The following is a 26328-nucleotide window of genomic DNA, read 5'->3' as shown; positions in this document are numbered from 1 at the left end:
ATTCAAAATTACGTTGTAATTTCGTGAAACGGAAGAGAACCAAATATTCTCGCGCATTCCGTCCGCGTTCTTTGAACAAGAGCTTGAAAAAAGGATTGAAATACGATAAAGGTTACAGAAGTAAAAATTCCGGAGGTAAAACTGAACGAATGAAACTGACAGAAAGAGATCGCTTTTCGCATAATAGTTTGAATACTGGCCGTTCAGCCATGACAAAGCCCGTGGCATGGCTGGGATGCATTCAAACCTAACAATGCTAACATAAAAACATGATGGCTGACGTGTAAAATGCACAGACATGTACACAGAAGGGTCGAGGTTGATCCATGAAAGAAAAGTTTGCTGGAAATCATCGAGATGATAGCACGAATGCTACCAGGAATGCGGAATAAACGAGCGAAGAGCTGGAGTGGGAGAGAAAAAAAGATGCATTGAACGGAGAGAAAGAATCGGCGTATTATTTTTTGTAGACTTTTTTATTTTTAAAGAGGACGAGTAATTACGATATAGCACAGGAATCACGTCGTGTGTCTGTACGCGGGATAAAAACACGTACACTCTAAAAATAAAAAAATAATTCTCTGGTCTGGTGAAACTGCAGCGTGAATTGTTCGGCTCAATGCCAATTATAGGTATTTATCGGAGGTTCGTTAGCGCAGGTGAACGAGCCTGAGTGAAAGCAAAACCAATTATCAAATGCACGCTGGTATAAAATTGAATAGATAAATAAATTGAAGCTCGACTGCAGCTGCACGTCTCATTGTCAGTGGCGGGATGGCGCAAGTGGTCGCATCACAAGGCATGAGATTCTTGCCGATGCAAAAACGAGGACAGGAAATCGAAGGATTTACTACAACTGCACCGCGGCACGCAATTTGCGTATCGCCTGTGGAAAACAAAAGAAAAAAAAAGAAAAAAAAAAGATATATCGACGCGGTAGGATTATTATACCTGTGTTACACGAATCGTGAAAAGTCCGTATCGACTTTCAGCGACCGAACTGGGCGTAATATTGCAAAAGTTTTATTCGAATCAAAAAACTTCGGAACGACACGAGATCGCAGGTATTATACCTCTTACAACATAATTCTACACGGAGGCGAATTGCCGATCGGGTACGCCCGACAAGTTTTTTTAAACATGAAAACTTGGGTGTTTCTTGATACTTTACGACGGAATTCCACTGATTTGTCGGATTATTACAGAAGCATGAGATATTAATGAAAATTCACTTCGTGCCAAATATGTCAGCTGACATTTAACTCTGGTACTTTTTTTATTACATCATTTTTTCAAACTTAGAAATAAATTGACAAAAATTAGTGATACAATAGCACATACGTTTGAAGTTCAATTTATTGTTCTCCCGGATATTAGTCACCTTGAATATTAATATCGACACGGCTAACTATTTCTTAGGTACGATGACACGTTGAACGGAAACTAAATCTGGGAATACGAATAACAGTTCAAAGAGAACCAACTTTTTAACACCTCAATTATTGTTGGCGGGGTTCTCTGCTTATATTAAAATAGAAATTTTAAATGGCGAGCAGCCCTTCGTCGACGATTTTAACCCCGTTTAAAAGTTACAGAGAAAGAGGACTGCAGAGTTGTGACGTAACTGCATTGACAAAATAACAACACGCCAGGGATGAAAGAATTTTATAAAACCACAAAAAGGAGCGAAAAAATTGCGTCGCGGTTCTGGCCACGTGGTTAGAAAATGCGGACGAGGTGAGCGCTCGTTCGTTTGGGACGCGCCGATAAAAATTGTAGGTAGGTACAGTGTAGAAAGGTGTGAACGATAAAATAGCGGGTATCCGGGCGGCAGTAAATGTTTACGTTCAGAGAACGAAGCCCATCCGTTCGGAATGCGAAATTCGGAATTCAGAATCCGCGTCGGATGCGCCGCGGGGGTGTAGAATTCAGATATTGGAAAGCATATACATCATGCAGACGGCTCGGAGGTGCGAAAATTGCGACTCGAGCTGCAGGGGTGCGGGGTTAAATTTCACCCGGGTTAACGCTCTCTCGTCGATTTTAAGTCACCCTGCAGCTGCACCCTGCAGCTCGATTTACCCGCGCCACAGTTGCCAAAATCCATTACCGCAATCGAATCGGCTCGGTTACACGGCGTCTTGAATTCCTACCGCGTATTCGCCCTACCGAGTGCCTACCCTTCCTATTACAACGACGGGGAAGTGAATCCTAGCGACCGAGTATACCTGCGGTACGTGTCGATATCTACGTATCGACGATATTGGATATAGGTGGAGCGCGGACCTCGCGTTTTATGTAAATCCATACACAGCTGTGGGTATGTAATTTGCACATACGTATTTAATCGGCGGGGAATGATATGTGACCCTGAATGCATTTCACGTGGAACATGTTACCCCTTCGTAGGCATTTGAATTCTGTAGTTTTGCCCGAGGCTTTTATCAATGGAGATGACAAGCTCTCATCCATGGCTACTGTGACAGTTTATAAATCCTGCCAGAGGTATAACAGGATAATGGGCATATGCATCGGTTGTATAAAATGATCCAAATCCCGTATGAAAAGCTGTAATCGAGGATTAAATACGAACCGAAATCGACCTCTTGTATCGATTGTAATCTGATTGCTTCTCGAAAACCGCAAAATTAGGATTCTGGAAAAAAAAGCTTTATAAACGTACAATGTAGGCGATAAAAATTCAGCATAGTCTCAAGTAAATAGACAAACCATGTACTACGGCTTTGAATTTAAAGTATACTGTGATAAAATTCGCATGTAATGATATATGTATGAGAGAAAATTTTTGATTTTTTAATCTACCGCTGTATTTTGAGTACATATAACGAAACGAATAATATATCACTCGCCCAAGCAGTTGAAACTACCTGTAACATCCCATTACGATAATCAATTCAAAGACCCTCAAGAATCACACCGATCAGTATTGCATTATTTATCGCAGGTTAATACAGTCTCTGCCGTGTAATAATATCAAATAGAATGTTTGTAGATCACGAATGGTACGTGATTGTTTGATCGTACATCACTCTAGTAAATTATTCATGAATCAAATTTCCCCGAGTGCCAGAAGCTGAGAGACAAAATTCTAACTTGATAACCGTATAGCCGCGATCGCAATCTGAAAGTCAAGGTTTGAACGGACCGTGTCGTAGGCCGCAGTAATAAGGGTGCTTTGGGGTTGAAGCGTGAGTCAGTAAACACTTGCCCTGTTACAGGGACATAAACAAAGCGGTAATTTGCATAATATCGAACTTGATCAACGCCGGTAGCGTATAAACGAGAACCGGGGCTTGTGGTTGTAACAAACGCGTCTCGGGTCGCAGGTGCTGACGTTCCGCTGGACGTAAATATGATAATCTCACAGGTACACTGTGTGACTTAGGGGTACAGAATTCGAGCGATGATAAGGCTCCCGCCCGCACGTCTCCATCGGCTAATTGCACTTCGGAAGTACGCCTCGGCTCGCGTGATCGAACCCAGGCCGTAGCTATAAGGGTACCTATGTGTATGCGTCCCGATGCAGTGAACTTGGGAACCAACGAGGCGTGTGAATTATTAACGAGGCACTACGCAACTTTTAACGATCATCGGCATTTCTCAAATTGCAAAATTCGTAACGATCAAAGTTACCACGGAAGGCCGCCTCTCTTCGGTCAAATGATTTATGTGCACTCGCTGAAGTCCCGTTTTTCTTTTTAATTCCCGACGATGATGATTAAAACTTTATTAATCCATACGCTGGAATCGATTCAAGAGCCTCGTGATGGTTAGACCACCTACCGAGTGAAACGTTACGAAACGTGTTGGCGGTACTCAGAAATACGCGTTTCACAGCATCGTGATATCTTGGTCTACTTTATGGTTTTTCAATTGCCTCTGGGAAAGGATTAGTTCCATATCTCGATAACTGGACGTGGCGAAAGGATGGATCGTGAACTGAAAGACAGAGCATCAAACTTTGATACTGCCAAGTTTCCCAAAACAGTGGCAGTTTCTTCTTCTCTCTACGAAGTTGCCACATTAATACGGCGATGTAATTGTACCGAGAATTTCGAATATTGACTAAGCAGAGACCTCGATGATACCGGAGACTCGAGACTGGCCTGAACTCGACAGAAGCTTTAGTCGTACTTTAGGAGTTCAGAGTTTACGCCAAACCGCTTAGCCTCGAAGTAATAAAGGGTATACCGGAGCGCTTTCGTGGCATGGCCGTGAAGCCAGAGGATGAAGGGAGCACGGAGGGTGAAGAGACTCCTGATCGCGGCTTATATTCGAATATTGTCGGCTGGGACCGTTCCAAAGGGACCACTGAAGAGGCCTCCCTGGTGTTAGTCACGGTGCTGATAAAATGGTTCCGCGTTCTATCCGGCGAAGCGCATTTCGACGTGAAATCCTCTTACCCAACGTAGATCAACGCAGCATCGCACGTCTCACTCCAAAGGGCGGATCAGAAAATCTACACACACACACGCGCGTGGCAAAAAACATCCCGGTCACGATACCGCTCGCTTTGGCTCTTTCACCGCCGTTTCAGACGCTCAACGCTAAGCCCATTTCGCACCACTTTAAGTACTGAGCGTAAGACGGAGCCTCGGGCCTGATCATGCCTTCCATTTTCTATTTGGGGGTGCAAAGTGCCGCACGCACTCGTCTATGATTCGGCAATGTACCGTGCATCAGAAATTCTTGATATTACGACTGCGTCGAGCCTTTTATCACGATACGCGTTCAGCACGAGCAGCTTTGCCGTGGAGTTTTAGCAAGTTGGGGTCGAGCCGGCTCGTGATGGCAGAAAGGCAGTTCATAAGCTCTCGCAGGCTTTTTACGAATGTTGTTACTGTCGTTAAATCTACTTATTATAAGGGATTATTGCGAGTTGGACAGTACGGCGTGCTTTTCAGTCCTCTGCTTAATGAGCAAAAAGAGCAAAATGATTACGAGAAGCTCGAGGGACATTTATGCTTTTCTAAAGCTATCGTGATCGCTTCGCGGCACACTGCAAAGAAGTTGTAAAATAATTTATAACTTCACGTGGTGTGGAATTAAGCTTGAACTGACCCGACACAATGCGACCACAATGTTGCGTGACGAGCATAGAAAGCGATCCAAATCGCTGAGAGGTGTTCCTATGTTTTTTACTGAATTTCTTTCACGTTCTTCTCTGCACTTCCGGCGAGTCAAGAAGCTACGCTGTGCCTAATCGTTTGCCGCAATGAATGAAAATCTTGGAGTATGTCCAGTGCAAATGACGCGGAAATTTCTCTGCGAGAAAGCAGCTGCAGGTTTCGTATTAAACTTGTATCCAGTGCTCGACGCAGATGCCAATTTCGCAGAGATTGCGGAACTATCGACATAAGCGTCTTCCAATCAGATGTCGGTGCCAATGAATTTTGCAATCCGTTCGCGATCATCGTTATTCGACATTCTCAATCACTTCTCGTTCGGTTTTCAATCTCTATTGTCCGGCAGTAACGCGCCGAGAGGCCTAAAAGAACTTGGCGAGAATAAGATGACGGCACAACCTTGTTCTTGGGATCACAGCACGAAGTGTGTTTCGAAGTTCGAAACGGTCCAACTCGACACGGCGATTACTATTTCTGCGACGACTTTCGCCAAGTATGAGAATGTTGTTCTCAGAGCGTGATGCTTTTGTCGGCGGTAATCGATACCCCTGGAGCCCGAGGCGTGTGCCTATTGCAGCAGCCTTACGTCGACGGCTTTACGCCGAGGCCTGACGGTGACGCGAGTTCGCCTGGTGCTGACGACCACAGAAGCTACTTGGGAACTCGAGCCGAGCCAGGCCGCATCGCATGGCATGCCGTGTGCGCGATTCTCCGCTCAGATTGCGGTAACTATCGAAATTACGTTTCCTGTACACCGCGTAATTGGACTCAAGCACGTGTTGACCTCTAATTGCAAGCGATAGATCTCAAGTCTTTTCCCCTCCGTTTCAGGACGCGGTTATTAAAGCATAAATGTTCGAACGTAGTTGCGGAAGCTTTCTTCGATGGGGATATTACAAACAATTTCAATTTATCCTCTACGCAGAGTGTTCCATATTTAGCTAAAAATTTCAACGATTCAGAAACATAGTCTTTTTCATACTGACGTAGGGACGTAGGTACTGCCAAGAGTTCGTTTGGGAAATCAAAGCGGTGCGAAAGGTTTCAGGTTTTTCTACAAGCCAATCTTACTCAGCCTGCGATTCCTCGAAGATCACCTGATTTCCTGATCCTCGATTGAGCTGAGCAAACGTCTGCAGGAAGATTGAATCATGCATTGTTTAACGTTGATCTAGTCGTCAAGCATTCAAGCTCAATTTCCTCTGCGTTATCAGCCGCATTGTGAGACGGAGTAGCTCTACCATTTCGTGTTTGCAGTGCCCGAATCTCAATTGTACCTACAGACTCGAGTAACTCGGCAGGTAAACCGAGACGTAAGAATGAAAAATTGATTTTCGTCTACGTGTGCCTGCAGTGTTACAAAAAAGATAACCAAGCTCTTTGTAATCCATTTGTAAAAATGCGTCAATCACTGGCAAGGTGCGTCGTATAACGAGTGATCAGGTCACGACACGGAACGATCGGAGAAATTTGAGTTTCCTCCAAAATAGCGTAGCTAACCTCAGACTTCCGTGTCAAGCAGCCCTCACTTTGGCCATTGAGAGTCGGTTCCACGTCCGTTAGGGATATCGCGTTGCAAAACGTCAGCGACGTCCTAACAAGACGACTAAACTAAGGGTTGTCTACAGGTGTTGGAATATCCAACCATCAGCAAAAGTTGGTGAGGAGTATCAGAAGGTGAGAACCAAGTTAGGCTCGGGTTTCGGTCGATTGTTAAGTTCAACGACGAGGAAATGGCCGCGAGAAGCTTGGCCATGGGTTTTGATAAAAGTTTTGGTAAAAGTAACAGCGTGAAAAATTTTCGTCGATTTTGGCAAGTCGACGCGATGAATTATCATAATTTTATGAAAGAACCGAGCTCAACGCGCGGGTCTTAGAGTAACTTAAGTCGAAGTGTCTGCAGGTACGAGGTGTCGTGAAAGCTTGAAGCCCCTCGCGTAATACGAGCTTGACTTTATTTTTGTCCGACCGCGAAATACACGGTACTAAGATAATTGAATTGCCTCAGCTTTCGGCCGATTATAGGGTTTTGATTAATGGTTGTCGCGACGCGGAGTGATATTCACCTACCTGTTTTTTTCTCGACTTTTATTACCCACGGATCAGCCGGTGTATCCGCTGGATTTCCGTAACGGGCTGTAACGAAGTGAAGGAGGGATGAATGCAAGGTGCGCGGCAAGAGTTAAGGCGATAATAACAACCCGCAAGGGAGAATTTCATTTCGGTTGAAAATCATTTGTAAACGTCGCTTCCGAACGTTCAGAAATGCTGCCCGGCGGCCCCTCGCAACCCATTCGAGGATGGATATTTCGCCCGACGTTACCTATTTCACTCTACTCACATTTCCCCTTTGCCCGTAACACGGGCGACTTCCTAAGGGATGCAAAGTGAAAAGGAATTCCACGCAGACGCCACGCCGCCGCGTCTCCCATCCGACCATTTTCTCTCCCCTTCTATGTATACACATATCCGTTTCGCAATATCCGTACATAACATACAGGTGTTAATGCGTGATGCAGCACGTGAAATCCAGGCCGCAAAATATTTATTTCTCTGGCAAATGGATTAATCCAGCTGCGGAAATCGTGAATTTCGAGCCGCGGACCGGATGGGGAAGAAAGTCGCGGACCAAGATTTCAAGGAAAACTATCGCTGCAAATCTCGTCCCCTATCTGAATAATTGAACAGCAAGTTGGACTGGCAACAAAGTGCTTGCCACGTTTTTACCCGTCACGAACCCCGTTAACACACACTGCAGAACGCGGTTAAGGGTGTGTGCAAGGCGGGTGGTAATTGCTAAAATAGTTGCACGCCACGGGGACGAGTCTCTGATATCGACCTGACCTGACCCAACCCGGTTAAGTAAAAGGCGACTGGAATGTATTCGGCTAAGTGTGTACAGTAAATAAGTGAAACAAGTCCTTTAACCCTTCGTTTTTACAGCTGCAGTCCACGGCAGTTTGGACTTCAGAAGCACTGAATGAAAGAGTTTGGTATGGTGAAGTGATTTGTAGGTTGATCCGCGCTCGCATTCGATCTATCAAATTCGTAATATATGCGTCTGATATCTTGATAAAATTACCGTCGTCAATCTCTTCTGCATAATTTGACGCCTGTTTACAGGAAATCTTTTGACATTCTTGCTTATGTTTTTACACAACCCTTTCGCATACACCTCGACTCTACTCAATACCGTTATCCTTGCGGTAATATATTCGACAAACTTTTCAGACGAAATCTGTACAACGGCGCCTCGGATTCTATTCCAGCAACGAGCAGATTTCATAACCCGATTCTTTGTCATGTTGCCCGATTTTGGGATTCATCGGTGCATGAAAATAATTTTAAATGAATTAGTAGCCTTTTGCCGGTTCTGCGAATTAAATTCTGACGGGAAAACGCGAAGTGGGTTAATTTTGAGGAATGTTTTGAATTGACGTATATTTTCTGGCTACACCGCTATTTCCAGATAGAAATTCGTCAATTTCCTCTGATAGGAGATTCGTTGGCCAAAAATCGATACATTCCATTAATTTTATTTTCATTATTTCATTATTTTATACAATTTTTATATTTTTCACAAGACTTTTGTAGCCTGTATATGACCGTGACCATCTCGTTGAAAATTTTTCGAAAAGTATCGGTTTTTGGATAACCAGCCCCCTTAATTTTCCGTGAAACGCGAGCTGCGATAACTCGCGGAGTATAGTCGAGTTCGGAATATAAATGCCCGCGATTTCGGTGTGGATATTACAACCTGCAGCGGAGAAACGTTATAAAGTTTCACATTATTGCGGGAGCAAAGGAGTTTCCTTCCATTGTCGCAGGGCCCCATCAACGGAAGCCACGAAGCTAGGCACCCTCCGCGTCTGTTAGGCACAGCGGTTATAATATAACCAGGGATGTATTTTATTCAGGAGGAAAAGAGGCTCGGCCTGAGGGTGCAGTCGAACCTTGGGCTGTTGGTTAATTCTTCAATTTGGTATAAACCAAGTTAAGGTCGAGCCCCGCGACGTTTCGGCGAAGCCCGGAAAATGTGCATTTAGAATGCCTGACTTCCCCTTGATCCCGCTATATATGGGCATAAATAAGCGAAGCTTGCGGTGTCTCGCCGTTCCGTTTCTTACGACACCGTGAAATCGAGGCTTTGCAGGGGCGAAAGTGGGAAAATTCCTTCGCTTCCCATTTTTTCGGAGCCTAACTTCGCTCCTTCGAAATTTTCATACTCGGCTCTGAATGTCGTATACATAGGTATATTGCTTATATGGGGATAAGCCGCTTGGCTGGTTGCCGGTGTATATAATGCCCATAAAAAGTTGCAATCCTTTCTTCATGCCGCAGCGGATAACGCGGCCAATTAGTGCAGAAACCCCATAAATGGAGCGCTAGAGTGCACCGTCTGACGCTAATAGGAAGGACGGTTACATGATCAGCTCTGGTGTGTTCGCAGGTCAACTTCGACACGTAATAGTAGAGACTTTGAAGTCTGTTCGCCCTTTCTGTGGAGAAATAAAAAAAAATAATCCCTCGCATTATTCGATCAGTTGGTTATCTTTTTTTTTATCTCTGGTCGTAGGACGTCAAAGATACTCCATGTGCCACGAAAATTTCTCGGTTATTTTAATATTTTACATAATGATAGAGGGCTGGAAGCTGAAGCATACCTAATGTCGTGGTTTTCCTGGTACAGCGATTCTTGTGAAATTACTGCAAATTTGATGGTGAAAAGAAGGAGATAGCCATTAGAAAAATTGTTTTTGTGGATTTTGAGCACACGGTTTTTCACGATGAGCCACTTTTATTTTGATTTTCTGTTCGTGTGTATTAGTTAATATATAACTGCATATAAGATTTGATTTTAGAACCATCCGTGGTCTGTTTCCTTTCCATCGTCTCGTCTTCCTTCTATTTTTCGCTTATTATCTTCAATGCAGCAGCATGAAGGTGCAGCTGTTTGTATATTATATATTTGAATAAGTACCCGTCAGAGGCTCAGGATGCGATAACTTATTCAGTCGTGTTTTATGGAATCATATCTCCGACTTTCTAGCACCGTTGCCCCGTGGGAATGCAAGAATGCGAGAATACGAAAAAACCCCAGAAATAAAATAAAACAAAACAAGAGTAAAAAAAAAAAAAGGAAAGAGAGGAAGAGGGAAACCATATTCAGTGAAAGCAGCGTCTCGACCTCAACCAAGAGTCCTGTCGAATCCTGAAGAGCTTACGTTTTACCCTGGACCCAAGCCAAGACGAGGCACCGGCGATTCAACTGGAAAAGGCCATGGTTATATCCAACGATTGTTGAAAGTCTGCGGATGAAATTCTACCTAAGCTGTCTTTTCGTTAGATTTCAATCTATTTTTCTTTCTTTCCTTCTTTTTTCTCTTTCCTCTCTTACATTTCTCTTACTCTCATTCTTCCTGATGTCGTCGGTAGAAATCTGCCCATGCGCTCAGCTTTTTACACTGAAAATCTTCCACAATCCAGCAGGCTTTACAATAAGAAATAGTAAAAAAAAAAAAAGAAAAAATATTTCAAACCTATAATGGATAAAATCCCTGCACAAAGGATGAAAATTCCCGTGCTCAAGTTCAGTGAAAGCATGAAAAAAAAGGTTACGAGTTTCGTACCCCTTGTATAATTTGTTTCGAAATTGAGGAGCGATATCACGTGTAATAAATTTTTATGCGGCCCTCTCGCGTAGATACAGAGACTTCATTTTGCGGCTGGATGGCGAGGGTCGAAATCAAGACACAAGGTGCGTGGTGCCGTAAAGTCAACACTACAGCCCGGCGTAAGTTAAGTGCCGTAGTGTGTTTCCGTGTAATATCGCAGCCTGCCATTAAAGACTCGTTCGATCCGTCTTAAGTCGACGGTATAGGTGGTCGTTAGCGAGGAATATAGCGTGTCTTACAGGCGATCTGCGCATGTACGTAGATTCCTGTATAGCGTGCGGCCGGATGGTTCAGCAATCAATTAAAAGGTGATCCCTCATTCAATGAACAAAGGATACAAACCGATGGCCCGCCACCAGAGGCGAGTCTCTGCGCCCTGCGGAAATTAAACGAAAGGGTGGATCGCTGATATCTGATCAGCGAGAATATTTGGCCCATCCTGTACCGACGTTGTGCATATTTCACACTCCAATGCCGGCACCTCGTGTGCCTTTCGCGCACCCTCGATTCGCTGTTCGCCATTATGCGGATACATTAGGCGGTAACCGTTACTCCAGGGTGTTTTTCGCCTCTTCCGCAACACCTGCACTGTCGTTATCTTTTCCGATTTATATTAGGTTACCTCTGGGTATCTTGTTTTTTCGTACATTGTACCGACGTTGAATCGCACCATTGTCTACGTTCATGGGAAAAGTATACACATACGATCTGTAACAATGGCGTCGTCATTAGACGCCTGTCATTGTAATCACGCATCGTGCGTCACCATAATTGGCAGTTATTTTGAGTAAAATACGCCAACGCTTAATCGCTTCTTCTATTTCCCCCGCGTTGTTCGAATATACGTTTTGTCCAAAGAATCTAGCGCGCTAATTTCGTCCACCCTTAATGTTTTTCTTTTGTTCTCTCACCCCTGAATTAATTATTTCCTATCCGTTGAAAGCTCCGGGTGACGAATGTAATCAGAGAGAATTAAAGCTGGAGTGAGAAGCAAATCAGGAAACGTTGAAGTGAAAAAGAGGTAGGGAGAGAGTGAGAGAGAAGGGAAGGGAGAGGGCAGCTACCGGCTACCGCTGGCTGAAGGTGAAGCCGGAAGGTGTTGCGTGCTCGGAAGTCGTGATAAAAGTATTTGCTGATTCTCGTAGATTGGCGTAACGTAACGGGGCGCGTAACATGCGTGCGTGCTGTATCAGTCGTTAGCCAGTTCTCGTGAGCACGCCCGCGTCATCGCCGGCTTTGTAGACCAGCCGGAAATTTTCAACCGTATAAATTAAGGAGAAGCTCGTGTATACACGTTATATGCATATACATATATACATATGTATACAAGACTCGATCTCACGGTCGTTCAATAAACCGCGCACCAACGGGTGAATTACAGTGTTACCTGCGGGGCGGGGTTGATATTTCGAATTTGAAAAGTTCCAAAACCGCCTGATTCGGCATTTTTTGGTGGTGAAACGTGAGGTTAAGAAACCAAACTTTGACGAAACATCAATGTTTCGAATGGTTCGAAAGCCGATGCTCAAAGTTACGAAAGGGTAAAATTCCCAAAGGACGAAATGTGGAAAGGGCGTAACTACGATAAGTCAAAGTTCCGAAGGTGCGAAAATGAGAAAAGTTAAAAATCTGAAACGTCGGAATTCCGAACGATCGAAGATTTTCAGTTCCGTGAATTTGTGCCTCGGTGAAATTTCACCACGTTGATTTTTCTTTGTTTTGGATTTTCGATAAGTTTACGTTCGGAATCTTCGTCATTCTAATTTTCGTTTTTTCTAATTTGTTCACCCACTCGTTGAGTCAACTACTCTGTGGAAGTATATTTTAATTTTCGGAATTTCACTCCATCGAAACTTTACTTTTCGGAACTTTGCTCTAACGTAACTTGAATATTCTGAATCTTGCATTTCGGAACTTTGAGCCATCGAGTATCCGACCATTCGAAACTTTGTTGTTTTCGTCAAAGTTTGATTTCTTTACTTCAAGTTTCGCCACCAAGTAATTCGAAATTAGGCGTTTTCGGAACTTCAACCCCGCCTTGTACCTGCTAGTTGTATAATATCCAACATTATTTTCACCGTAATATTTACTTGGGTATACAGACATGTGAAGAAGAAAACTGAAAATAAATGCAAACAGTTTGTGGAAGGTTCTGAAGAAATATATTACCAAACATTCCGGTCGATGAAATATGTGAATCTGATTTGAAATCACGACCTTTTAGTGCTTTCTCAAATATTCAATAGAACTTCTTCGCAAAAGTATTTATCCAGTTCAGTTGTGTAATCATTACTAAATGATTGAAATTTGAGAATTGGGTGTTAATTATAATGATTCACTGATTACACGGAAATTCGTGTTTCACGGTATTGGTATAAAGATTCACTGGTTTCATTCTCTGTGCCGTTCCCCCAATTGCAAGGGCTTAACTTTAATGAAAACTTGAAGTTCAATTAGGTATTGAGGAGAAAAGTGAAATGAAATCAGAATGGAACGGAACGGCGGTTGAAGGGACAAAGGTAAGTATGTTAGGGGTTGGATGTAAAGAGTATTAAATGTGGAAAAGGCTAACGGCGAGAGCTATTATTCTGATACGGGGGCAGGCAGACAGGCTTTAGCACTGCCATTGGGTCCGCGCTAATTTTACATCGCGTAAAATTTATAGGCGGGATGTTAAAACGCTTATTAAAGCCGCCGCACTGCCGCACGGTATAAGTTCTCTCCGAAGCTTCTGTAATGACCTCGCCCAGAGCTTTTTCGCTCTCTCTCTCCCTCTCTCTCTGCTCTGTCGTTTCTCTCCCTCGCTCTCCTCGCTCGCTGTTTTTGGCTAATTCCCGAATAACTTTTCTAATAAAACACGACTTTCGTTACTAACTTACTTTTCCTCCCTGCACGACAGCGCCACGTGCTCTTCGGACTTACACCGCCTGTTCTCGTCGGTAGCTCTGCGTCTACTTTTTACAAGAGTTTTGCAATATTTTTCCTTCTTTTTGTGGAAAATATTTTTCTAAGGCTGAGATATTATGTATACAATATCGTGATGTAGATCCTTTCAGAACAGTGATGATAAACTTTTCCACAGCTTGTTAGCATACGGTAATTGCAATTGAAAGCATGCCAGTGTCTTTGCGATATAAGATTCTAACGGAAATCTTTTATGCACTATTCTTTTATTACAGAATAAACAGCGAGGAAGCCCGCTGCTGCGGAAAAGAAACGTCTTCGGATTTCAAGGACCTCGTTCGTATCTGAAAAGGAAATTTGAGAGAAATATTTTAAGGACCTGCAGTAACGGGATTCAGCTCGACTCGAGCGCGACACAACTTCTTAGAACAGCGATATGAGAATGAAAAAATCGCTTTGACTCTTCACACGATGTCTTCCACTGTTCTCCGAATTTTGCCTAGAACGGAGAGACAAGATATCTGGAAAAATTTGACCCTTGGAGGAGATAAAATGATCGACAAAATATCACGTCGACAAATCGTCACGTCATCGGATATGAGTGATGGAAAAACGGTGATTTTTGTTTGAGAAAATTGGAACGAGAATAAAATTTCGAGGAAAATAGAGAGGAATGAAAAGTTGCGTAAAAAAGTTGAAAGCGCCGTTCAATCGTTCTCCAGGTTACCCACTCAGGCCTTTTTCGTTCTCTCTTTACCGAGTCACTGTATTTACTATTTCCTTCAATATTTTTTACATTTCACACTCGCTCGACTGACCAATCTTTCATAGTCGATGAAATACTTTCGGCCCCAGCTTCGGATGCTGGAAATTTTTCACCCTTTAGTAGAGCGATAGGAAAAATTGATAGAATACGAAGACTGAGAGCTTTTACAAGTCTGGTAGATTTTTCTAACTGACAAATATATCACGAAATAAAATACCCGCAAAATTCCGTCCTCTTTTATAAATACATGTGCAAGAGTTGTGAAATTTTTTTGATTCTCTACGCGGGATAAATGATTTTATGAAATCATTCACGTACAAAGAAACAGTTTTCTCTCAGATTCCATTGTCGGGTAATTGTTTCACTTTACTAAATGTCAAACGATAAGCAAAGTAGAACTATTATTTTCACACCGCAGGACGTTTTGAGAGAAGAAAAATAGAAAATGAAAACGCTTTGATCTATCAACCGATATTGATGTACAATCTGCTGAAAGCCCTACGTTGATGTATCTCGTTTACGAATACAGACCCTCCCGACGTTGAACGCCATAAATCAGCGTACCTAAGAGTGTTGACTGTTCGGTGTTGATAACGATTAATTCAAACCGTCAAAATTTGATGCGAAAATTGGGATTGTAGTGCGCGAACTTGGGCAGTTAATTATGAAACATCCCATCCGCTCGCGTTTGTCGGAGGCGGCGCTTGGCTAATCTTCACTTTCTGCACCTTCATCATGGATTCAATATCACAAAGCCGGAGGCTAAGCCGAAGCACAATAACGAATCGACCTACGCATAGCCGGCTGCTCACCAGGGAATAAAAAAGAACAAACGACCCCGCGCCAAGAGATCACGAGCATGAGAGGTGAAAGGGGGGTTAATTGCCCCCGTTATTATGCCCCCGCAATATCCGATTTCGTGAAACGAAGCGGTAAAGATATACGGACATGACGTACCAGAGGTCAGGGGTGGCGGCCGAGGACGCGCATGACTTCGATACCCGAGGGGGGCAGAAGTTGGGACCAAGGGCCCCCAGAAGCTGCGCGATAAAGGAACCGGGATAGCGGGGAAGCGCCGCATGCATTATTGAGCAAGGCAGGGGAGGTCCGGGGAATCCGAGGGACGAAAGCTCGAGGAAAGCGCGCCCGATTTAGGAGACAAAAGGGAATTATAATCGTATTTCAGGCTGGTAGTTCCCCCGAGTAGGTGCCTAGGTGTAGGTTTGGTCCTGCGAGGCGAGGGAGGGTTTTTGATCGCGCGAACTCGGCGCAGGAGTTTGACTAACTCCCGGCTAATTAGGGCGAAGGCGAGAATGTAATCCACGTGGCGACGTCCCGATGACGACGTCGGGATGCCGGGTGACCGCATCCTCCTCTTCGTGCCAAACTACCGCGAATCATCTCTCGTCGATCCGGAAACCAGTGCAAAACGCCTTCTTGAATATCAAACCTCCCGCCATCGCTCCCGGAATTCCGTTCCTGATCATCGCTCCTCGGCTTACGCATTCCGCGACCAATTCTTCGGCTCTCTCACTTTCTCTCTCGCTCTCTATCTCTCTGTCTCGTCTCCGGCGTATTGTCACTCTCTCGAATCATACGGAATTTCACTACGTTGGATTTGCCAGCCCCGCAAACTAATGCCGCCAAGAAACCGTGGGTAGCATGAAATATGCAAAGGGTTAAATTCAGTGGTTACGTTCTCAGCCAGGAACAACTTTGCAAGCCGACTAATAACCACTTTCATTATACCTAAAAACCACTGTCCGATTTTAGTCCTCCTCCTCAAAGATGCTCGTGTAATGGGAGTAATTTTTTATCGAACCGACGTGTATATTTATCGAAAAATTCCTCGGGTTTAAATTCCTTTTCGAATTTGGTGAACTGAAAATGATGAAGCTTGAAACGGCTGACCGTAAGCTTCTATAAATTCTTACCGAAGACCTACTCTCGAAGGCCTTACTTACGCGCTAAGTCCATTGTGACTTAGCGTGCGGACTTGACTGTTAAGGAAGAAACTTTGACCAAGTGCAATTTGTTCCCATTAGCCAAGCCGACTTAGAAATGTCGATGTACCGAGTTGTCTGGCTTAAATTTGAGAAGCCGATTTCCCGCGTCGATATATACCGTTGGTGAAAAATGAGCCATGATATTCAAACATGACAGGTCATAAATTGTACACTGCAGACAAAGTTCGCGCGGCAAACAACAGCACCAGTCAAAAGGGGAACATCCATATTTCAGTCGATCCAGAAGACGTGTAAAAAAAAGGTGAGAAAGAAAAAAATGTCGAAATGAAAAACCGAGAGACGGATGGGGCCAGAAGTGACACGGGCTCAAAGTCGGCGCTCTGTAATAGATGAACTTGGGCCATTTGGCATGAGTGAAGCGATGAATAGAGCGGGAGGGGCGAAGAGGACGACGGATGTCGGGGGTTCGAAGGTGTAGAAAGCAGAGCAATGCACACAGAATTAGAAGACACTCGCCGAACCCTTTGCCGTCTCTGGATCTCCTCAGTGGCCAATGGATAGCCTCCGGTCTCCGGTTGGCCGCTTTCATGTTCGCAAACTAATTAATTCACTGCAAGGAGCGTAAGAAACGAGCTGCAGACATGCGGAGAAGAGCTAAGCCGGTGGCTGGAACCACTCGAAAAGATGAAGGGGAAGATAGCCTTGTAAGCCGAGGCTGTGCAAGGCCTCTTCTTCGTTAAACATCTCATCGGAAACTAGAAGCTCGTGTTAGAAGAGATTCTTCGCGCATTAATCGACGCAGCTCTTCCGCTTCTGCCGCTGCTGCAATATGGACAATGAAATTCCTAGGAATTGATGAAATGCTTAGCTGGCTGATACTCTTTCAGAATTACGACGCCTCTTCGCGCTGGGTTCTAAAGTCTGCGCTTGTTCCCGGCCATGGAGGGTAGAGAGGTAAGGAGGACTGTCTCCGTTTATAGAAAGTGTTCGTATAGTGGACGAAAATTAAGATGACGTTACTGCAGCAAAAGTTCGACTCAGCGCCAATCAGATTGGTTCCTTTATTGCTTGTAAGCGCCGTTCCGGTGACTTGTTGAACCAGTACTTCTTGCTTCTTGAGTTGAAAACCCGTATGAGATACTTCTCTTTACTTCCAGATTCCATATTTCTGACTCACGGCTTGTACAGCCTTGACAACAGACAGAGTTTAAAAGAGACACGGAATCGGGTCGCATTAATGTACCCTCGGGCCAAGTACAGATGAATATTTTCCCCTCCAAGTTGGTCTCATTAACCGAATTTTAACCCGAGATTCTCCCTCACCTCCAGTCACGTTTTCACAACGTTAGCATTTCTACGCGCACAAATTTCACCCCTTTCTTCGTTTACGTTCCCGTCTCCAGGGGTCCATCTCAAACTTCGGAGGCTTACCGTAAAATTTTCGAATTTTTGTATTCACTGTTACGTCCTTTTTCTATGTGATTTTAATGCGGTGTTGATTTATCACGGCTTATTTATAGAGTTTAATAAAATTCGGACTACCTTGAAGTTCGGTAGAAGGATTTTCCGTAAAAACGCTAAATTAACGCCACGAACTTCAATTCCACGATGTCACATCGTCCTCAGCCAAACTGACGTTGATAAATTATACGCGCTGTCTAATTTTCTACAACTTGGCTCAAGCAATCATTTTCATAATTATACCGTCCCGTCTGACCAGTCATTCAGTCACAAGTATACACCGAATCAGCTTATCGTGTCATTTCAGTGTATAAGGTACTCAACTCGTCTTCCTCATACATAATTCCCTCCAACCTCGGAAGACGTTGCACCAGAAGTAAGACACAGATATAAATTATCTGTCACTCATCCTCGCACTAATTCCAAGACACCGCCTTGAATTACTGTCACAGAAGACATAAAATCCGTCAATCGAAGTCTGGGTAAAATTTTAACGCGGTATGAAATCCTGCAGCATTACGATAAATGAGAGGGCGAATTGCATATCCGATCGTTAGGTATATACCTATAAAGTATGTAAGGCTTGGTGTCAGTTAGAGAAAGTTTATATTTTTACGATCCTCATTTTCACCCCACAGTTACCTCGACTTCGAGCCATTTCACCAGGCTAGAACTTATCCCCGTAGTTCGAGCCGGTGTTCGTCGTTCGCGTATCGTGATGGGTGTTCCTCGAAGTCGAGGGTGGGTAGGTATAAGTCTGTTTCCTCCGCTTACCCCGAGCTTTCCTTCTTCGCGCCCTCTCCGATCCAAACAAGAGACACTGTCAATGCCGCTTCACCGTCCGCTCGCAAACTTTTGCCTTTCAGAAATTACAATCGAACCCCGCACTAGGATCGCCGATCCCGTCTCCTCCTCAACCACCCCTCCTCCCCTTTCGACCTTTGATTTCCTGCATCTTTGTCATTCCCCTCGCCTCCCGACACTGCAGCGGACCGTCGCTATATGCCGTTTCACTATCTCTATTTATTCCTAATCGTTCAACTTTGCCAGGATCCGCGTCCCGCGGCTCGCAAGAACAGGGATAAAACTTGCTCCATTGATCACGGTGCTCCCTTCTTCTCTCAGCTTATATCTCTAGCCCACGTCGTATTATTCCAGTCCCTTGAATGCGATCGCTACATATTTGGCGACGCCTGGCTTTATAAGGGTTCAGTCATTCGCTTGACTCGAAGATATTTCTCGATGGCGGAAGAATTATTCGAGCGGAATGCGTAGCGCCGAGTCAAAAGATTCTGGTTTGCTATCAGAACTGACGAAAAAAGGTTCACGAGCACTTGACCTACAAGTAAACTCGGAGTATTCCAACGAATGCCGGGCAACTCAGCTGCTGCTTAAACGAGCCACAAGCTCAGTCTTGGGAAGATTATTAGTCTTGGGAATCGGCAGGTGAACCGACCACGTTGTTTGATTATAATTAGCCTCGGTGTAATTCCCGGCAGGGTACGTGTAACGCGAAATTGGTGAGTGGGTAAATTGGCGAAGAGCGGAAGTAGAGGGTGCAGGATAAATGAGGAAGTGATAGGTATGCGAGGGTGTTGAGCCTCTCCCGAGATGTAAGCTTCGAGGCGTTCCGGGCTGTGGCATGCAAATGCCCCGAGGCATATGCATACATTCGAGTACGTATAGCATACTACGTATATGTTATACACACACGCGGCTTGTATGCATACAATACAATCAAAGCTCAACGGCGATACATATTCAGGTGGTCAACGTGCAAACACCGTTCAGGAGAACGACCTATAAGCAAACGGAACTCGGCGCGTGCTGTCCGTAAAGGGTGCGAAGGTTGAGGTGTCCGGAAACACGGGACAGCGGATACTGTCGCAGGTTTGGACCTTACACACGGCTCTAAACTACAGCGGTCAAGACCTACGTCCGACCGGATACGCATGCATCGACCTCCGAGGGTAGCGGAACTTGCCCATCAATTTCCCATTCAATTTGGATCAGTTAACCAGTGAACAAGGGGCGTGATTCGGGTCGATCCTGAGACTGCGGCTCGTTGCGGGGTGAAACTCGTGGCTAGTGGACAGAGTCCCGAGTCGTTGAAAAAATTCGGATCAAAGTACGCCAGGGTCAAGGTGCTGACTAGTAGCCGAAATTCTCGGGTAAGATAAACATTCTGATCAACTGTTTGAATTATCAAAGGGTCGTTATTTCGAATGGTTGGCATTTTCGAGAGGTCAAAGTTATTCGCGAGGTGGTTTCATTTACCGAAGGGTCGAAATTCCGAATGGTTATCGAATTCCAATATGGTCAACAATCCTAATTATGACTTAAATTAACACACTTGCGGTCAGAATTTCGGATGGTTCTGAATCTGAATTAGGTACGAAAAATTCACTCCGCAAGCGTGCAAACTATTGAGTCACATATCGAGTATTCAAAACTAGTAATCATTCGGCATTTCAACTATTAAATAATTCGGACTCGTGAGCGTCGATAAAATATAACGAATCCGAAGTTTGCAGATCATCTGCAGTAAAACTTTTCCCGGTAAAATTGAGCCCGACTTTCCGCCATCAGGGTGGCAAACAAGGGCCGAAAAAATGTGGAATTAGGGTTTATGTACATTTGTGTAAAAGAGCGGCTGCATCGACCCACGGTTTGCATCGATCGAGATTAAAATCCGAGCGTAGCTGCCGCTGCAACGAGCCGTAATTCGACTCCGCGCTTTTAACGGCTCGATATAAACGACAAATAGGGGCTGGTAAATAAATTGGTCCTGGACGAGATCCCCGCGCGACCAGCTAGGAGGGTTGGAAATAATTCGAACCTTTGCGGCAAAGTTTTAAACCTCGGCATTTAGTTTCCAGCTTGCTGCAGGATTCAACCGACTGTGTTTTGAGTGGCTGCTAATTGTAAGCGACTGCACGCGATCTTGCCGATTAATCAGGTACTTCAGTTTCGATTTTCAGTTTAAAGTCGGTAATATTCACCGCTAAACCAAACGCGATGCCTGCTCGATGACGGGGCCTCATCGTGATGATACGCGGAGGGTGATTTTTTGTAATCTGTAAAATTGCGGAGCTTCAATTTTGGAAGAATATTATCTTGCTGGTGGAATGATATAGACCAAAATATCAAATGAATGAAAAGAATATGAATAAATGGAATTCGCAGAAATGCTTTAATACTCGGAAAAATTCGTTTGTCAGAATAAATGGTATATTTAGAATATAATGGAGACAACGAAGCGAACGGTTCTGAATTTAGAAACTTTTTTTTACTTATCTGGGAGTCGGAAGTTGGCTGATGACTTATAAATTTCAACGCAGGGTGAGAAAAACACGAGACAAATCCAAACCGCTTTTCCCAAAGTCTAAATAAGAGGACCAAGAAAATCAAGAACTTTCTTTACGCAAAGAATATTAACTCATCGAATCAGATTCTCTTATAAACTCGATTTTTTACCTGTACACGCATTTCGAGTTGCCGTTTACGAGTGGAAATTCCGCAGAGTTTCGATTAATGGTCGTCGAAGAGGCAAAAAACGCTCGCTGCGACTTTAAACGAAGACTCTGGCGATGGTATTCAATATTCTCTAAGACAGCTAATCCAGGGCTGATTCGAAAACATGTTCGATTCATGTATCCCACTCGCTAAGGCGCTTCCGCCCTCCTGCTGGCGCAATTCCTTCCGGTGTGGAAAGGATGGGGAATAATTTGACTGGGGTTTAACGCTGGGACCCCGGTCTTAGTAGTAATACCAGATGATACCGCGGGGTGGGTGAAGCGAGCACCTAGAAACGCTGCGGCTCCCGCATTCAAGTTGTATTTAAATAGGTGGTATGTACACGAGTATACGGAAATACACGCACGCCGGTATTTCAGAGGGAATAATTGACGTCAGGTATTCAAAGCTACACGGCAACGTCTTTGGAGTGAACCGTGCATGCGAGATGTCGCCAAGAAGACGCGCGCTGTCCTTGCCGGGGTTCAAACCTTGTCGAATTCGGTTCTTTAGGTCAATTTCAACCGCTAATCAGGCGCCATTCGCGACGCTTTGCATCTAATTGACAACAACGGTTTACAAGAATTTATCCCATGCATAATAAACTTGAAACTTGAATCGTCAAAGATTATAAATATTCAATAGAAAAAGGTTGATGAGGAATTTTTTGGCACAGAGTGTGACATTTTTTTTTCGAATCGAACTTTCAAACTTCTACTTTCTACTATTGGAGGTTCACGGGAAATCAGAGATCGCAGTCTTCGAGTTAATCAGATTGGTATGGAAGCCTAAGTTGAAGCAATGATGTGCCTAACTGCTGTAAAAAGTTGAGGCCGATGGGATTCACCGTTAGGATGGGTTCGCGGTCCCTCGGTTTCTAACGCCGTTTTTTGCCAACTCCGGGTTAAACGACGTTCTTGATGCAAGAACTTTGCCTGCCGAAGGTTAGATCCGTCTTTTGCAAAACAATGCTCGAGTTTTGCATATTCAAGGGTCCAAATGCGACCTGAAATTGTCAGGAAATCGATGATTCTCTGTCGCATCTCCTCCAGTTTTTAGCTGGAACCTTTTTTTTTGGAACCACGCCGTTCGAGATCGACGCGATTAAATAGGAGTTAATATCTAGACTGTGTTTACTGTACAAAATTGTATACTGTTCTAAATTTTTCTCCTCAACTATTTTTATCGATTACGTTCGCTCGAGTACTACTTGTATTTTCATTTTACTAAAAATTCACGTGATAAGTCGTTACTCAGCTGAAAAAAACCCACTAATTTAAAGAACCATATCACGTGCTTCTATAACGAAAAAATGAAGTATTGGCAACCGTAATTACTCTAAATACTTGTTGAAAATTTTCTTTTAATTTCAAGAACGTCTTGTTCGTATCAGCACGCGTTTGACTAGATTTTTTTATCAAGCGCAACAAAAAATTTTTCTCGCAACGCGGAATTTCATCGGAAATTACGAGTCCCGGTTACACCGCGTACTCGGACGATCGGTATTCTTTGGTACATTAGCTCGCAGGACGCGGGAGTCCCATCCGGAGGATCTACACATCTACCGTTCGCATTTTAGAGCGTAGATTCGCGGGTGTGCAGGAGCAGCGGGGAGGATGGGGTGATCGATGTCCGGAAGGGACCGTAGAAGCTTATCTGCTCGAACGCAGTCGACCTGGTCTACCTGCTAAGCTCTCGCAGCCGCGGCAGCCGAGCCCTGCGCTATCGGCGCTACGCTGTTGTGACAGACCTGCGGGGGCTCGAACCCTTCCAGAGAGAAAGGGGCCCACGGGCCCCGGCTTATCACGAGCTTGCAGCGGCCTGCTCGACGCGGTGCAAGATTATCGACGGTACAGAGGGAGTGACGCCGGTCGTAGGGTAAATGCTGCTCGTCGAGAGGCCGCTTGGAGAGAGATTCGCTGGCCGGGAATCGTTGATTTTTAATTAACTTATTTGGAGATGGTCGGACATTTGCTATTCGTCGAATTAACAACTTGCACTGAGAAGAATTTAATTTGTTATAGTAACTAGAAAAATTCAGTAAAGCAGGTATCGTTGAAAAAACTGTTTGAATATTGTTGGAATTACGAAGAACGAGGTACGCCTAATCACTTTGTTCAACGTGGCAGAAAATAGAGTATTTTGGTGAATTGTAGAGAATAAGTTTGTGAGTAAACGAGACATTGTGGAGTGAAAGGAAAGAAATCTACTAGATTTTTATTAATTCTGAAGCGGTTTGAGATGAAACTTTTGTCGATATTAGGAAGTAATAGTATCACTTTCTGATTGATGTAAATTTCTGTCTTTTCAATTTTTTTACTTTTAAAGTTCTCTTCGTATAAAGCTTAGAAATACAATAATTCGATAAATACTCGATGTACGACGATCTGGTGATAAAATAATAAGAAGCATAGATTTTCGAGAAATCAACCTCCTAAAATATTCATTTGGAAAATGTGTCAAATTTCCGAGATTAAGACTGCTGGTCCGGTCATTAACAGGTCTTTTTGAGGTGTTGAATTCCTTGTGCTGATTTGAGCGGTCATTTTGCCTTTTTGTTTCAAAAATGTCAATAATGACTCTGTCAAAATTAAAGTCCGTTGAATTTTTCAGTTAAAATCACTTCTCGAATTCTGAATAATTATGCTTGATAGCTGTGCACGAAATAATAAGTCCACGCAAATTTTGTCACTTGAATTAAAAAAGGAAATTATTCGATGTAAGCAGTTCTTCAATCCTCACAAATTGACCTAGGGACAATACATCGTACATATTATATTCTCATTCCTGCTAATTCCCATGTTGTGAAATATTATTGACTGAGAATAGCAAGCAAACATGCCCATCGTGTTTCATTTCCATAATAATTCGGATTTCACAAAAACTCGTAAGGTGCCTTGACTACTAAGTAAACCTATAATATACCTGTTGATCAAGATTCACCACAAATAAAGTTTTTATCCATAGCTTTCTCAGCTCTATTAAACTTTGTTCGAATCCTGTGCTCGGAGAAAAATTATAGACCGAGAAATGTCATGCGTCGTTATACGGTAAAGCCGTGGTTGTTTGACGTGCTGAGATATCTGACTACGAAATGTATGTATCCATCTCGCCGTTACGACCAAGGAGCGTTTTATTGTCCGCCTATTTCGTTTTGACGACGTACAACATTCCGTTCCTAGACATATTTTCTCGCAGATTCACGGAATGACATATTGACTGAGAGTTACTACCGTATGCGACCTGTAATATATTTCGAAAAAGTGGTTGTCGGCCATTCTCTTCATTTCTTGACGGGGAGAGATAAAAAACTAGAATCGTCGATTGATAGGAGGACCAGAATATCGAATTTTCATGGATACGAAAATCTGATTCACAAAATATAAAAATGTGGAGAGTCCAAGTGTAGAAAATTGTAAGTATAGAAAGTCGAAGTACAGAATGACGAAATATAGAAAGGTCAAAACATAGAACGGCAAAATCGAGAATCTCCATACGATTCTATATTATCGAAAGAAAAAGTTCTGACAATTCTACAGTTCAGCATTCTATGTGTCCGACCTCTCTAATTTGTTACTTCTCCTTATTTCTACTTTCAAAATTTTATATTTTGGACTTTCAATTTTTTGATATTTCTATATTTTTATCCCCACCCTTCTGACCCGCAGTTTGCCTCGCGATTTGGGGTCATTTGCCCTTCGGATAGCTCGAATTCGTCCTTCCGTAAGTTGTGGAGTTTCTCAAAGCTGTACCACGAATTGATCCGTCTTATAATTTCCCCCAGCATTCGTCAAAGAGTCGCAACTCGTATTATACCGAGGTCTCTGAGCGAGCTGCCAGGCGTACGAGCACGCACGGCGTTTGTCGTGAATCGAGTAATTGGCTTCATGAGCTCAGAGCACTTTAGCCGCAATGTAGGGTAATTTTCCAGGGTACCTGAAAAACACTAGAGAACGCTGAAGTGCGTGTAGAGCACGGGGGTGAAAAGAGCGGAGGTCGAAAGGGGTGGAAAATAAATCACTCGCGCAACGGAGACAAGCATGGCGGTGGCGATTTTCTATCGGACAGAGGAACGGACTGACCGGCGGGTAGTGCGGAGAAAAAAACGCTGGAGAAATGATCCGTCAGGAGGTTCGCCGGCCGGATACAGGACCATAAACCATAAAGCATCGGATGACGGGCCTCGGACCGAGCAGCGCCGAAGCTGAATTTATCGTGAAATCGGGCACGGATTGATTCTCAGAGGTATAAAAAGGAAAACAAAAGTTCGCTGTAAAACTTTTTCACCCGCGGTGTTATTTACCGTTTTAATTTCCATTCGTTCGCTCGAATTTCCAGCTCATTCGTCCTCGATTCGTTGCACACTTTTTGCCCCCTTTGCTAAGTTTCTTCGACGCGAGTCACGTGACGAACGTCCCACTTAATCGTAAACTTAACGTAAGAGGGTACTCACAGGTTGTAGTGGACATCAGCCATGTTTGGTCGATACCGAAGAGCCTGGGTAAAGGCCTCCTCGGCCTCGGTGATTCGCCCCTGGGCACTCAGCACGCTTCCCAAATTCCCGTAGGCTGAAATAGACAAGAAAAGCTGCAATTAGTATCGCGTTACGATGCCGCAGGTTGATGGGCCGGGTAACCTGCACCATCTCTTTTCATTTCATTTCATAACTCGGAAAAATTCCCACGAATACGCTGATATCTCTTTACGATTTTATATAATTTCGTTGATATTAAGGTTAATTGGCGGTATTAACGGTGGGATAATTTATTTGACCTTCTGAGGTTTCGTTATTTAAATATTTATTTCCACTTTTTTCGTTGATCAGTTTACTGTTGATTACTTTACAGTAATATAATCATTCATTCGGTGCAGTGCGTGTAACGTAGGAGCAA

The 26328-nt window shown here is 43.9% G+C and overlaps 1 protein-coding gene across 1 annotated transcript in view; it reads right to left on the bottom strand.

The window, feature by feature from the left end:
- LOC124177876 (protein O-mannosyl-transferase TMTC2) overlaps positions 1-26328 on the bottom strand; it is a 167818-nt gene that overhangs the window by 48908 nt on the left and 92582 nt on the right. Inside the window, exon 5 of the mRNA XM_046560778.1 lies at positions 25890-26004. Within this exon, the coding sequence (XP_046416734.1) occupies positions 25890-26004 (115 nt within the window). The remainder of the gene's footprint in view (positions 1-25889; positions 26005-26328) is intronic.

This window comes from Neodiprion fabricii, chromosome 3 (assembly GCF_021155785.1).
Source record: "Neodiprion fabricii isolate iyNeoFabr1 chromosome 3, iyNeoFabr1.1, whole genome shotgun sequence".
NCBI lineage: Eukaryota > Metazoa > Arthropoda > Insecta > Hymenoptera > Diprionidae > Neodiprion > Neodiprion fabricii.
This window is presented reverse-complemented; position numbering and strand designations above follow the sequence as displayed.